Source organism: Astyanax mexicanus, chromosome 22, assembly GCF_023375975.1.
Source record: "Astyanax mexicanus isolate ESR-SI-001 chromosome 22, AstMex3_surface, whole genome shotgun sequence".
In the NCBI taxonomy this organism is placed as follows: Eukaryota; Metazoa; Chordata; class Actinopteri; order Characiformes; family Acestrorhamphidae; genus Astyanax; species Astyanax mexicanus.
Window position 1 is genome coordinate 32,238,530 of NC_064429.1, and position 15,969 is coordinate 32,254,498.

A 15,969-nucleotide genomic window follows, 5' to 3' on the forward strand; every position below is an offset into this window, starting at 1 on the left:
ATGTAAGTGTGTGTGTGCAGCATCCTTGGCAGGTGTACTGAATGAACACCTGCCTGCAAATGTGTGAGTAAATATGAGAGTAAAACGGCTATGAGCCACCGTTGGAGCATTGCAATGAACAATGTGCTTTTATGAGGTAGAGTCACCTGGAATTCAGGCTTTCAGTTAACAGCTGTGCCGCTGAACTCATCAAGAGTTAATTACTTAAATTTCTTGCCTCTTAATAAAGTGTTTGAGAGCATCAGTTGTAAAGTAGTGAAGAGGTAGAGTTACAGGTATACAGTGAATAGTGAATATTTAGTAATGTTCTAATCCAGGTTATGAGAAGCAAGAACTACTCAACTAAGTAAAGAAAAGAAAATACTTAGAAATAAGAAACGAAGGTCAGTCAAAAACCATTATAATGGTGAAACTGGCACTCATTAGGACTGCCACATGAAAAGGAAGAATAAGAGTTACCTCTCTTGCACAGGATAAGTTCATCAGAACTACCAGCCTCAGAAACCACTCAAAGTTAACAACAGTATTTCGGGTTTGTTTAACACTTTTAAGTTACTACATAATTTATGATCATCTTACTTTATGGGTTCCTTCATAGTCTAAATCACTTCAGTATTCATTGTTTGATTGAGTTTGTATTGTCTTGCTTCCAAATACTGTAGATAAAAACATATGCCACACCACTGGCACAGAATACACACTGCATGCATTTATGGTATATGTTTGAGTAAAATTAACATTGTTGTTTTATTCTATAAACAACGGCCGACATTTCTCTAAAATTCCAAATAAAAATATTGTAATTTAGAGCATTTATTTGCAGAAAATGATAAATGGCTGAAATAAAAAAAAAAGATGCAGAGCTTTCAGATTTATAAAGTTCATATTCATAAAGTTTTAATAGAGTTCAGAAATCAATACATGGTGGAATAAACCTGCTTTTTACTCACAGTTATCATGCATCTTGGCATGTTCTCCTCCACCAGTCTTACACACTGCTTTTGCATAATTTTATGCCTGCACTCCTGGTGCAAAATTCCAAGCAGTTCAGTTTGGTTTGATGGCTTGTGATCATATATCTTTTTCTTGATTGTATTCCAGAGGATTTCAATTAGTCTTTGATTTTTTTTTTTGCCAGAGCTGTATGTGCATGTGCGTGTGCGTGCACACGCGTGTGAGTGTGCGCGTGCGTTTGCGCGCGTCACCGCAGCCCGCGCAGATCGAGAACGAGAGACTTGAGTGAGAGCAGCACGGGCAGCGGGAGATAGATAGCAGGGGATATCGATAGACGGACTCAAGCTCGAGCTCGAGCGCGTGGGTGTCATCCTTGAGGGGTTATACTTTTATCACATTTATCAAAAGAGATAAAAGGAGGGCATCAGCCGCGCGACAGAGAGATAGATAAATAGATAGATAGACAGACAAATAGATAGAGGGGTATCCGCGCGCTCGCGTGCGTGCGCACTCAACAATAGGGAGCGCGAGAGAGACATGGGCACGAGATCTCCCGCACCAGCTCGCCCTCGCGCCCGCGCGGCGCCACGGTCTCCTCGCGACTGACCACCGACCGAGCACGACGAGCCGACACAAGCCGACGAGCTGACCCCGCGCGCGCGCCGGTGGCCGGTCGGTTGGTCGGTGGTCTGGTGCGTTCCGTTCTGAGCTACAGGTGCGTGCTCGGGGTTTTTGCGCGCGCGGAAGGTTTTTGTTCGCAGCGCTGGAGCTTCACCGCGCATCTCGCGCGTTCTCGAGCTTCTTGAGTCTTCTCCCGCTTCTGCTGCTGCTGCTTCTTCTTCATCATCCTCCTCTTCAGCTCCTCTTCAGCATCTTCCTCGGACGAGAGAGGCGCGCGCGCCCGCGGTCCGGCCGCTCTGAGGGTCCAGTTGAATTCCGCCCGGTTTTGGATCATTTATGAGGATCGTGAGCCCGGCGCCACCGGACCCTGCCCGCCGCAGTCATGCCTATGCATCCCGTCACCTCCACGCTGATGTACCGGGGGATCTGCACCATCCCGGACATACTATCCTACCGGGCCCCGGTCAACCTGCCCGAAGACGAGGTGGAGGGTGAGTAGGAGCCGGGCACCCCCGGGTACCCAAAACCGCCCGGGTTTCTCTGATTTTGCTATTTACAGCTTTATGTTTGAGTAAAATTAGCATTGCTGTTTTATTCTATAAACTACAGACAATATTCCTCCCAAATTCCAAATACAAATATTATCATTTAGAGCATTTATTTGCAGAAAATGAAGAAAAAAGGTGAAGCAGAGCTTTCTGACCTTAAATAATGCAAAGAAAACAAGTTCGTGTTCATAATTCAAGTTTTAAGAGTTCAGAAATCAATATTTGGTGGAATAAAACCCTGTTTTTTTAATCACAGTGTTCATGCATCTTGGCATGTTCTCCTCCACCAGTCTTACACACTGCTTTTGGATAACTTTATGACACCCCTGATACAAAAAATCAAGCAGTTCAGTTTGATTTGATGGCTTGTGATCATCCATCTTCCTCTTGATTATGTACCAGAGTTTTTTTTTAGTTGGGTAGAATCAAAGAAACCCTAGTGTGGAATTCTTAGATACTGTGTAGAATTATCACTAACTCCATGATTCTAAGAAAATATACATAGAATTTAGCACTGACACACAGTGTAGAATTAATATGCATACAAGGATGAATTAAAACAGCATCTGATTAACATGCATTAACGCAAATTATAGAATTAACACATGCAATGTACAATTGATGCATACATAAAAAGGCTGTATTAACTCATGTAAAGTGTAGAATTACTGAATTAACACAAAACATAAAAATTTAGGTTTTCAATTTGGTAAAATCAAAGAAACTCATCCTTTTTAAGTGGTCTCTTATTTTAATTCTGTTAATTCTGCACCATGTGCTTGTTTGGTACTATGTGCATATTAATTCTATGCTGGGCTGTGGGTTAATTCAGCACAGTATGCATATTAATTCCACTCTGCACATGTTTTTATTAGTTCGTGTTCGTTTGAAACTCAATGAAATCCTTCGCTATATGCATATTAATTCAACGTTTTGTTTGCATCATCTGCATATTAATTCTATGTTATGTAATAATTGTCCGCAACATTAGGAATAGAAATATATTCAGGTTGAGTATTTTTTTCATCCTGTCCTAATCCTGTCCAGAGTGTAGAATTAACAGATACAGTGTAGAATTATCACTAACTCTGCTGAATGAATCCATGACTCATAAAAAAAAGATATGTAGAATTTAGCATTGACACACAGTGTAGAATTAATATGCATACAAGGAATTAATACAGCATCTGATTAACATGCGTTAACAAAAATTATAGAATTAACACATGCAGTGTATAATTAATGCTCATAAACGGCTGTATTAACTCAGTGTAGAATTAGAATGCTGGTGTGTTTGCTTGTACTGTGTGGAATTAAGCTATAGTGTAGAATTTAATGTGAAATTTCAGTGAAAACCGTTGAGAATTAGGATTATAAGACTAATCCTGAACTCTGCAACATTAGGAATGGAAATATAGTCCAGGATTAGAATTTTCTTATCCTTTTTCTTATCTTTTTGTTAAAATGTAGTAGCTCACTAAAATGAACAATTGTATATATTTATCAGTATCTCTGACATATTTCAGGTCCAAATTATTATTATTATTAAAGAGTGTGATGTTAATATTTCATTCAGCTTAAAGCAGGTTAGTATTTTCTGACTGTTTTTGGGCCAAAAACCCATTAAATAGAGGAAAATGTAGAATACTGGCTTTTTAGGTTGTTTCTGGTTGGCATATATTTGATGTAGCCCTAATGAAGATGGACAAAGTACAGTAAATATAAATAAATGTAAATGTATATACAGCTCTGAAAAAAAGAGACCGCTTCAGTTTCTGAATCAGTTTCTCTGATTTTGCTATTTATAGGTTTATGTTTGAGTAAAATGAACATTGTTGCCTAGAAAACAAGTTCATATTCATAAAGTTTTAAGAGTTCAGAAATCAATATTTGGTGGAATAACCCTGGTTTTTAATCATCCCAGTTTCCGTGCATCTTGGCATCACGTTCTTTTCCACCAGTCTTACACACTGCTTTTGGATAACTTTATGCTGCTTTACTCCTGGTGCAAAAAGTCAAGCAGTTCAGTTTGGTTTGATGGTTTGTGATCATCCATCTTCCTCTTTATTATATTCCAGGGGTTTTCAATTTGGGAAAATCAAAGAAACTCATCATTTATAAGTGGTCTATTATTGTAGCTTCCATTTACTTGTTGTAATATTGTTTAAGCACTGTATATATAGTCATGCTGAGTCATGTAATGTATGATTTACAGATTTTACTGGAGTTTTCAGCCTCATAATGTAAGTGTACAATACTTTACTGGCCACTAACAGCTTTGAAACATATTTACCGTATATATATATATAAATATAAAATATGCTTTCTCACCTTTAACCCACAAACGCTGCATTATACTGTATTTAAATGAGCCTCTGTCTACAGCAGGTTTGAATGTAGGGCACCTGTTATCTAAAGGGTTAGCTTAACCCATTTCCCCTCTCTGAATGAGCCTTGTGTGTGGTACAATTTCAGTATTTTACCAGTAAAAGGCTTTTAAATTGTACATAATACACTTTTCCCATCATTATTGGATAATTCAGTGTATTTAAGCTCTGGCATTCAGCACCACGGACAGCAGCAGCTCCCTATAAAACTTTACAGCCACATTTATGACCATCTTTTGGGATTTTATGTGTTTTTATGAACAATCTCAAATTAGAATTCATGGTCAGTAATTAATTGGATAGTTTGCAATTAATCACTAAAGCACATAATTAAAAAAAGATGCAAGCAGCCTCATTAAATGCCTATGAGGAGTAATTGTTAATTGCTGTTATCCTGTACAGGCTGTATTCCCATTGGTGCACAGTGGACGCATATGGGATAAGCAATGAGTCCAGTGATGCTTACTGTAGCCAATCGCTTTCCTTTTGTAGTTTTTAGGAGTTTTTTTTCGCTGTGCAGCAAATTATATATACAGTACCAGTCAAAATTTGGACACACTTTAAATTCAGTGGTTTTCCATTATTATAAATTGTTTCTCAATACAGATTAATACTAAAGTCATCCAAATTGTGAAAAAAAATATACAGAATAAGTCTTAATACCCTGATTTTCTCAGTCAGCTTTATGAGGTAGAGTCACCTGGAATTCAGGCTTTCAGTTAACAGCTGTGCTGAACTCATCAAGAGTTAATTACTTGAATTTCTTGTCTCTTAATAAAGTGTTTGAGAGCATCAGTTAAAGTAAAGTAGTGAAGAGGTAGAGTTACAGGTATACAGTGAATAGTGAATATTTGAGTAATGCTCTAATCCAGATTATGAGAAGCATAAAGAAAAAATGACTGCAGTGACCACAATGACCATCAAAACCATTATAATGATGAAACTGGCACTCATCAGGACTGCTCCAGGAAAGGACGAGCAAGAGTTTCCTCTAAAACCACAAGTTAACAGCACCAGCAACCGAGATATGAGTCACCTAAATGCTTCACATAGTATTTTGGTTAATTTAACACGTTTTTAAACCCATTTTAAATATATATATATATATATATATATATATATATATATATATATATATATATATATATATATATATATATATATATATATATTTAATTTTATTTAAAATTTTCTTCCATTTTTCTTACAATTTATCTATGTCAATTGTCCCACTCATTCAGCTGCTATTCAGCTCTATATTCCCCATCACTAGTGACTCCACAAGACAAGGAAGGTCAAGAATAGCACATGCCTCCTCTGATACATGTGAAGTCAGACTCCGCCTCTTTTTGAACTGCTGCTGATGCTGCATTGCACAGCGCTAATGCTTGGAGGAAAGCGCAGCGACCAGGTTCTGATACATCAGCTCACAGATGCAGCCTTGTGCTGATCCACATCCGCCTAGGAGTGATGAGGGGAAAGAGCGCCATCTACTGTACTGTACCCACCCAGAGAGAGAGCAATGCCAATTGTGCTGTTTTGGGGCGCTCCATCAAATGATGGCAAGCTGCATGACTGGGATTCGAACCAGCGATCTCCCGATCATATTGGCAGGGCTTTGGACCGCTGGACCACTTAGCGCCTGTTTTCCTTCATAGTCTGGATCACTAGAATATTTATTTGCAGTGTAGGAATCTAGTCATACTGAGTCATATAATATATAATGTATGGTTTACAGATATTTCTGAAATCTTTAGCTTCATAATGTAAGTAACCTCTGAAACTTTTTTTTTGTATTTGACACAATGCAAAAGATCAAACCCACTGATCTCAATTTTTTTTTACATATTTCTTTGTTTAAATCTGGAGGAAAATTATTATAGGAAAATTTTTTTATGACATTTTTTGGGCCATAAATCCATTAAATAGGGGAGAAATTTTAAATATTGGCTTTTTGGGTTGATTTTGGTTGGCAAATATTTTATGCATTTGAATGTATATGAATATATTTGTATATATATATATATATATATATATTATTTTTTTTTTGTCACTATTGTTTTTCATTTTTAAGGAAATATATTATTGTAGATTCCAATACTTTACTGGCCACTAAAACCTCTAAAAACGTTTTTTTTCTGAAATGTTTTTTTTTTTTATTTGACACAATGAAAAAGATCAAAGACCCACTGATCTCAATAAAAAAAAAGGTTTCTGCGTAGGAAAATCAATTAATCTGCTGATAAATTGGGAAAAAAGTAAAATACTGGCTTTTTGGGTTGATTTCAGTTGGCAAATATTTGATGTATCCCTACTAAAGATGGAAAACATACAATATATGTATATAAAAATATATTTCACACAATGCAACAGATCAAAGACCCACTTATCTCAATAAAAAAAAAAGGTTTCTGTGTTTAAATCTGGAGGAAAATCCATTTATCTGCTGATACACTGCAAAGCCCAGATCTACACATTAATCCCTCCATCACACACACACACACACACACACACACAAACCCACACACACACACACACACACACACACACACACATGCTCAAATCAATTTCAATTCCATTTTTTTCCCGCTGTAGTATATTGATTTCTCTCCTCAGGTTATAGCAATAATTTGACTGGTTATTGAGTCAATATAACGCCCATCAGAGCCGAGCGCTTCACCGCCGCATTGTTGACGCCTGTTGACACCACAAACCGGCGAATCTGTTCAGAGATGAGCTTAAGTGATGAGCATTATCCATGACGTGTCCTCTAATTTAACCCCGACTCTGTGACTAAAGCTGAGCTCACTTTATAAAAAGCTCTGTACAGCATTTTTACCTCTTCTTATTTTACACTGGCGGTTCACCATCGTGGGAAAGCAGTGTGTACTGAAGTGATTGTGATTGAAGTGTTCCTCATGCAGGCAATGGCTTGGGAACACCCACCCACACCTGTACTGTAAGTGGTGAGGTGTTATCTTGTGAGTTGATTTAACACTCGACAATGTCTGCATCAGTTTCTCTGATTTTGCTATTTATAGGTTTATGTTTGAGTAAAATGAACATTGTTGTTTTATTCTATAAACTACAGACAACATTTCTCCCAAATTCTAAATATAAACATTGTCATTTAGAGCATTTATTTGCAGAAAATGAGAAATGGCTGAAATAACAAAAAAATAAAAGGTGCAGAGCGATCAGACCTCAAATAATGCAAAGAAAATGCAAAAAAATCATATTCATAAAGTTTTAAGGGTTTAGAAATTTTTGAAAATTGAGTTGTGAGGTGTTATCTTGTGCATGAGGTTGATCGAACACTGATCAGAGTACTTATTGGAAGTCAAGGTGAACTATGAGAGTTGGAGTGAGGCGTATTTTTTGTCAAATATATATATATGTCATTTTAATATAATTTTGTGCATTTGATTTAATGATAATATTTAATGATAACACGTTTGAAAGTGTAGTGAAGTTTTCATTATCTTAAGACTTCGCAAATTATTCTTTTATGATGCTTTTTCAGGCTTTCACTGCAGCCTCTCTCAGATCAGTTGGTGTTTGTTTTCTGTTGCAATTGACCTCAGAACATTGGAACGGCTCAGTGCTCACTATTATTTATTCTTAAGACGTTTGAGCGTTTTTACACCTGTACTTCGTTTCCCTGGACCAAATCAGTTGATGAGTTTGTTTACTTGGATCATTTCCCCCTTGGTTTGGTTTATTTTCACAAAGGCATAAACCTAAACGCACCAAAATACGACAAACCACATGAGCACATTGGTCAGAGCTGTCTAGAGCAGAGTGTCATGCCTGGCTCCGGACTACGATACCCAGGATGCACCACACACTGACACTCACGATCACATGACACTGCACACAGCACCTCCAGGAAGCCAATCACCAGAATTCTAAACATCTGTTCACTGCTCTATATAAACCCCTTCACTCCACTTTACCATTGCTGATGGATTATCCTCATACAATGCATTTCTCGTTGCCGACCCTGGAGTTAAAACACCCTTATTATAGTCAAAAGTCAACAGGCTGCTGTTGCTGCTGAAGAGTCTGCCAATTATCTTCTATTACAGTGAGTTTCAGACAGATGTAGCTGGTTTTGGACATCTAAAACTGTCCTATACTGTCTATAATTATTATCTACGGTTATTGACCATTCGTTACTCATACAGTGGAGATGGGTTCAGTTATAAAAAACTCTGGACGCTTCTTTAAATAGTTCATAAACCTCATTTAGCTCATCTGTGTACAGGTATAGATTTGATTCCAGCCTCGGTGTGTCTATAAATGAGATAAGTGTCAGAGGAAGACACCGCCGCCCAACACGCGAGAGCCGGGGCGAGCGAGAGCCGGCGAGCGTCAGAGGTGACAGGCTATTAGAGTGGGAGGCGTGAAGATCCAAACCATCCTGTCAGCTGAGCGCACACACACACACACACACACACATTTACACACATTTATACACACACACACATTTACACACACACTCGCGCCGCTAGCCGCCGCTAACACCTGCATCAGGATTCAGCTGCAGCCCGGCCGCACATTTGCAAGGCAAATTGTTAACACCACCAGGAAAGGCCACACGCGCTGGCGCACGCAGGGCACACGCTTCAGATTTAGATTAGCGTTGTACGAAATAAGAGAGAGAGACAGCGGAGGTAAAACCCTCTGACAGCGACGTCATAAATAAACCAGTGTTTCTCAGCATGGCGAGCACATGCTCCCCTCCATACATACACAGCAGTGGAGCTTCAGACCTGCGGGGGTTTCGCTTTACGTTTTGAGGCATGGAGTAATGCAGAAGGTCACGCAGAATGTCACGCATTGCATTATTCTCTAAAAAAAAAATAGTCTATAGAAAAATTGGCCAGATTTTAAAATAAGTCTCTGTAATAACTGTGTAGTTACACATGAACAAGCATGTAATAACGTATCGGTTCAGATTTACTACAGTGGTTCAGGTTATAACCACTTAAAAATTATGAGTCTCTTCAATTTTAGAAGAAACTGTTTAATGCTTGAATTTTTGCACCAGGAGTAAAGGCATAAAGTTAGCCAAAAGCAGTGTGCAAGACTGGTGGAGGAGAACATGATGCCAAGATGCATAAAACCATGATTAAAAATGGTTCTGTTGCATTATTCTCTAAAAGAAATAAAAAAAATTGGCCAGATTTTTACGTGTCTGTAATAACTGTGTAGTTACACATTATCAAACATGTAATAACATATTGGTAAAGATTTATTACAGTTGTTCTGGTTATAACCACTTAAAAATTATGAGTTTCTTCGATTTTACCAAATTAAAAAACCTCTGGAATATAATCAAGAGGAAGATGGATGATCACAAGCCATCAAACTAAACTGAACTACTCGAATCTTTGCACCAGGAGTAAAACAGCATAAAGTTATCCCAAAGCAGTGTGCAAGACTGGTGGAGGAGAACATGATGCCAAGGTGCATGAAAACTGGGATGAAAAACCAGGGTTATTCCACCAAATATTGATGATTTCTAAACTCTTAAAACTTGAATATGAAAATGAACTTGTTTTCTTTGTATTATTTGAGGTCTAAAAGCTCTCCATCGTTTTTTGTTATTTCAGCCATTTCTCATTTTCTGCAAATAAATGCTCTAAATGACAATATTTTTTATTTGGAATTTGAGAGAAATGTTGTTTGTAGTTTATAGAATAAAACAACAGTGTTCATTTTACTCAAACATAAACCTATATAAAAGGTGGACGGTGGTTTCCGGTTGAGAGTATGCTGTGTGCAATTGACTGCTACTTCCTACTGATGTGTGTTGAGTGTGTGTGCGATGTTATTTTAACCATCCTTGAGTGGCAGGAAGGCGCTATATAAGAGTAATTGTAAGTTAATAAGCAAAATATTTTAGTGTAAATACTCCGGTTTTCAGTAAACATTACTTAAAAATCTTAACCCAACCAAGAGCGCCTTAAAACCTAAAAACTATATAAGGCCACTACAAAAATTTCCTTTACAAAAAAGCACTGACACAAGGTTTGAACCTGAAAGTGAAAACCAAGTGCAATTCTGTTCTATTTAATGAGATAAAAAATTATAAATACACTATTTAGTTTGATCAGGGAAACAACAAATCAAATATCAGGACTTCCAGGCTCTTTTCTGATACTAAATGTTTTTTAAAAAGCCATATCCTGATCCCTCCTGTGGCTGAACAGCTCTTAGTATCTGCATATCCCCCATAAACCCTTTTTATTTGTTTTTGTTTGTTTTTGCTCGTGATTTTGTGATGGAGCATCCCTGCAGGTTTTTTAAAGACAGCATGTAATTAAATAGATGATTTGGTTCAAAATGAATAAAATTTACATTCGATTTGAGACTCCCTGTCAACACCAAGGGCCCTCTTCCAAAAATCTTTGTCAAAAGTCTTTTTTATGTGAATTTAAAATGGCTTTTTAAAAGTGTGCAAACCAGTAGCCTGTATAATTTGTCAATAAACCACTAGTAAAAAGAACATTCTTAAAGTTTAAATAACCTTTTAAGATTGTTCTACACCAATTCCAGGTCTCTTAAAACAACACGATCCATCCAGGAACCTGGTGGAACCTTTAATATGTAGAATAATCACCGTTTAAGTAAGGGGTTTATTCGGTAAAGACATTAGAAAATTGTGGAGTCGTGGTGAACCACTGTTTTTGGATCCTTATCTAGTTCTTTTCCTGGTTAAAGCATTTTTCATGCTGGTGGCTACACTGGTATGCTAAAAGACATGGAAACTAGCATTGCATCCAATGACTTTTGGCATGTCCATTTAGAACCATATAAAAAAAAAGCATCTAGCTATAATTTTGAATCATTTTTCAGTACCAATTTCTGTAGATATATAGTCAATTTGCAGTACTATATAATGGGCCATGCCTATGTAGTGTACCACTTCTATATAATTTCTTTTAGAATTATTCAAAATAATAATAGTTAGGTGCTTTTATCTGGAGAGCTGTTAACTTCTAGTTTCTGATGAGTGCCAGTTTCATCATCAAAAGTTTTTGGTAACACTTTACTTGGATGGTCCATTTTATGGCCTTGTTGATGCTCAGCTGACATTCAACTAACACTGAACTGAATGTACATTAAATTTAACTTAACCCTATGTTGAATGTAAATGATTCAAAATAGAACCTAACCCTAAACCTAACCCTGACCTTAACCATGAATTAACCCTAAAATCGAACCCTACACCTAACCCTAACCTTAACCCTTAATCAACACTAAAATCTAACCCTACACCTAATCCTAACCTTAACCCTTAATCAACACTAAAATCTAACCCTACACCTAACCTTAACCTTAACCCTTAATCAACACTAAAATCTAACCCTACACCTAACCCTTACCATAACCCTTAATCAACCCTACACCTAACCTTAACCTTAACCCTTAATCAACACTAAAATCTAACCCTACACCTAACCCTAACCTTAACCCTTAATCAACACTAAAATCTAACCCTACACCTAATCCTAACCTTAACCCTTAATCAACACTAAAATCTAACCCTACACCTAATCCTAACCTTAACCCTTAATCAACACTAAAATCTAACCCTATACCTAATCCTAACCTTAACCCTTAATCAACACTAAAATCTAACCCTACACCTAATCCTAACCTTAACCCTTAATCAACACTAAAATCTAACCCTACACCTAACCTTAACCTTAACCCTTAATCAACCATAAAATCTAACCCTACACCTAATCCTAACCTTAACCCTTAATCAACCCTAAAATCTAACTTTACACTTACCTCTAACCCTAACCTTAACCTAAGCTTAAAATCTAACCCTTAACCCAATCCTAAAATATTAAAATAAGTGTTTGGATTAGAGTTGAATGTAGGGTTTTATTCAATAGAGAATCATTTACTTTCACCTTTTAGTTCATTTGTATTTAATAGACATGTAGTTGAATGTTAGCTGAATGTCAGTTGAGCATCAAAGAGGCCATCAAATGGACCATCCAAGTAAAGTGTTACCATTTTTTTTTGCTGCTCTTCGCTGTGACCACACTGAGGATACTTTTTTAAATTTCTTTTGTTATAGTAATTTTTTATTCTTTATTTAGTTGAGCAGTTCTTGCTTCTCATAATCTGGATTAGAACATTACTCAAATATTTACTATTCACTGTATACCTGTAACTCTACCTCTTCACTACTTTACTTTAACTGATGCTCTCAAACACTTTATTAAGAGGGAAGAAAGTCTTCATAGTCTGGAAGACTTTAATAATAATCTAGAATTCAGAATATTTTCAAATAATTCAAGTTCATACATTTGACAGGTACTATAAATTTGGAACTATTGTCTTTTATTATTTACCCTTGTTTAATTTAAACTGTACAAAAACATGGTAATCTTAATTTCCTCCAGTTCCTGATGCGCTGGAGTTGGCAGGCATGTGTGAATAAAGAGCTGCAGAAATTTCAGGGGGAGTTTTATTCTTTTATTCTGAGCCGGAGCCTCTGAGGAAAAGCCTGTGAGCTTCAGCAGAGCGAGAGTCTGGTTGTGCCATGGTGGCTTATTTTAGTCTCAGTAGCGTCACAATACAGCAGTATAAAGCGGTGCCATGGCGGGTACCCGCTGACAGGCAGCCATTGCTGAGCTGAGGGAATTCCCAGATGTTTGGTGGCACCTGGCACGGCCGTATGCCTCGGATAGTATTCCACTGACAGTGTATGAAGATGTCTGATGAAGATCTGACACAGAGCTCGTTCTGAGCTTGATTAAAGCACCTGGCAGTATTGGCGAGGGTGGCGAGGGTGGCAGAGGTGGATACAGCCATGATGGAACCTGGCTCTGCTTAGGAGCACTGAGGATTTGGCATCTAAGAGGTTGCCAGATCCCTGTAATCTGCACTGCTAAAATAGAAGAATATTCCAGGGTTCGGGTTCAAGCAAGCTATTAAAACTATTATTATTCAATATTATTACAAAGCCATAGTGCACTAAAGTGTACCTGTAGCCACATTATTATTAATCAGTATATTTAAAGAGTTCTAAAATGGAACAACTTTTTTGTACTTATTATACTTTTAATTAAGTATTATTTAAATTGTGCGGTACCACTTTAAAATAAGACTACCTTTATAAAGGGTTTATAAATAGTTTACAATTAGTTTATTAATTATCATTAATTACTAATTAGGTTGTAAATGCCTTAAAATCATTCATAATCAGTTATAACACACAAAAGGGCAACAATATAGATGGCTGTGGTTTCCCTATTTGGCAAACAACAGGTCCTTGTATCCCTTTCTACGTATGTGTTATAACTGATTATTAATGATTTTTAAGGCATTTACAACCTAATTATTAACCATTAATAAACTAATTGTAAACCATTTATAAACCCTTTATAAAGGTAGTCTTATTTTAAAGTGGTACCAATTGTGCTAAGTGTACTTAACTGTACTAAACTATTGGAACTATTTTAAATACACTTAAGTAAGATTTAAACATTTAAAAATACTTCTTCATGTATGTAACCCCATATTTTACATATGCTTACAGTAAAATTATAATACATTTAATTATAGAATATTACAACTGTATCACCATTTATTATACACCAGATATATTAGAAATGTACTAAGAATTGATGTTAAAAATATATGATCTATTTACATTAGAGTACAAATATGCTGCTTCTTGTTCCTGTCTTTTTTTTGTAAGGAGCACACTTCTACTATACTTCGTTGGGTATAAAAATATATTTTAATATACTGTTCTATACTGTTGTAGCGTGTTTTTGCGGCTGTGTTTATCATTCCTGTGAACTCTTGCGCTTCCTTTTTTTTGCAGCATTCTTAATGAGTGCCAGTTTCATCATACCATTTTTAATGGTATTTGCGGTGACTGCACTTGAGGATATTGAGGAATGTTACAAATTAAGTGACCTTATTTTTTACTTAAAGTATTTTTTTTTTCTTTACTTAGTTAAGTATTTCTTGCCATATCATAGATTAGAACGTTACTCAAAAGTTTTAAGAGTTCAGAAATCAATATTTGGTGGAATAACCCTGGTTTTTAATCACAGTTTTCATGCATCTTGGCATCATGTTCTCCTCCACCAGTCTTACACACTGCTTTTGGATAACTTTATGCCCGGTGCAAAAATTCAAGCAGTTCAGCTTGGTTTGATGGCTTGTGATCATCCATCTGACTCTTGATTATATTCCAGAGGGGTACCACTTTAAAATAAGACTACCTTTATAAAATGGTTTATAAATGGTGTACAATAAGTTTATTAATGGTTACAAACTAGGTTGTAAATGCCTTAAAAATCATTAATAATCAGCTATAACACATTTGTAGAAAAGGCAACAATGACCTGTTTTTTGTCAAATAGTGAACTCACAGCCATCTATATCAATGCCCTTTCTACGTATGTCTTATAACTGATTATTAATGATTTTTAAGGCATTTACAACCTAATTAGTAACCATTAATAAACTAATTGTAAACCATTTATAAACCCTTTATAAAGTTAGTCTTATTTTAAAGTGGTACCTCCAGAGGTTTTCATTTTTTTCCTGAGCTGTATTTGGTTTATTTGGATATATAATAATACAAAAATCAGAATGAGCGGGTGTATTAAGAGTGGTATACTGTAGGTCCTCCTCTGGTTTTCATCGCTTCCTCTCAGCTCTTTGTCATATTTTCATACAGTTTTCTTATGATCCAAATGAACTGCCTCCCACACACTCCACTTTCCACTGGTGTCCACACACTTTCTCCTATAGTGGAGCCAAGCTTCACCTCCACACGTTTCCCAGCACAGTCCAACCAGTTCTCAATGGTGGTTGAATCTGGTGATCTGTGTATTTATTGTTGAGTTATTGATTCATGATTGTTATTAACCATTACTTTACCTGAAGGTACATTAACTTTTATAACTCTAGGCTGTTTTGGTGTGTTTTTTCTCTTCGTTTTTGTCTTCAGTTCCTCTTTCAGGTCTTATAACACAGTGATTATATCAGACAGACACATGCCCTGATCTCATTTACTCCAGAAGACATACGGCTGCTCAAAAATATAATCATTTAAAATGTAAAAAGAAGCAGAATTGTTATATTTTCCTGGAACTGATCATGTTTTGGTCACAATTTTACCAAGCGCCTGTTTTTTTAACTTATTTTTAAATGTATAGACTTTAAATATATTCACACCTAAGATATCTTTTCAAAAATGACTAGAGTTAGACTAGAGTGTTTATGAGTAAGAAACATAAGAATATTGATGATTTGAGTTCATTACATGGTTTATTAATTATTACTTTGATAAAATACATGGAGAAACAGAATCAGGTGGAGTTATTTATCTTGATATTCAATAATCACACCTCTAGGATACATGTAGATACTAAAAACCTGACACTCAGAGCAGCCTATGACTTTCAGTA

The 15,969-nt window shown here is 36.4% G+C and overlaps 1 protein-coding gene across 1 annotated transcript in view; it reads left to right on the plus strand.

Moving 5' to 3' along the window:
- The first annotated feature begins 1,240 nt into the window (after positions 1-1,240).
- The window catches only part of LOC103036526 (calcium-binding protein 7), a 53,473-nt gene continuing 38,744 nt past the window's right edge, over positions 1,241-15,969 (plus strand). The window contains exon 1 of the mRNA XM_022668436.2: positions 1,241-2,066. Coding sequence (XP_022524157.1) covers positions 1,958-2,066 — 109 coding nt within the window. The 5' untranslated portion in view covers positions 1,241-1,957. The remainder of the gene's footprint in view (positions 2,067-15,969) is intronic.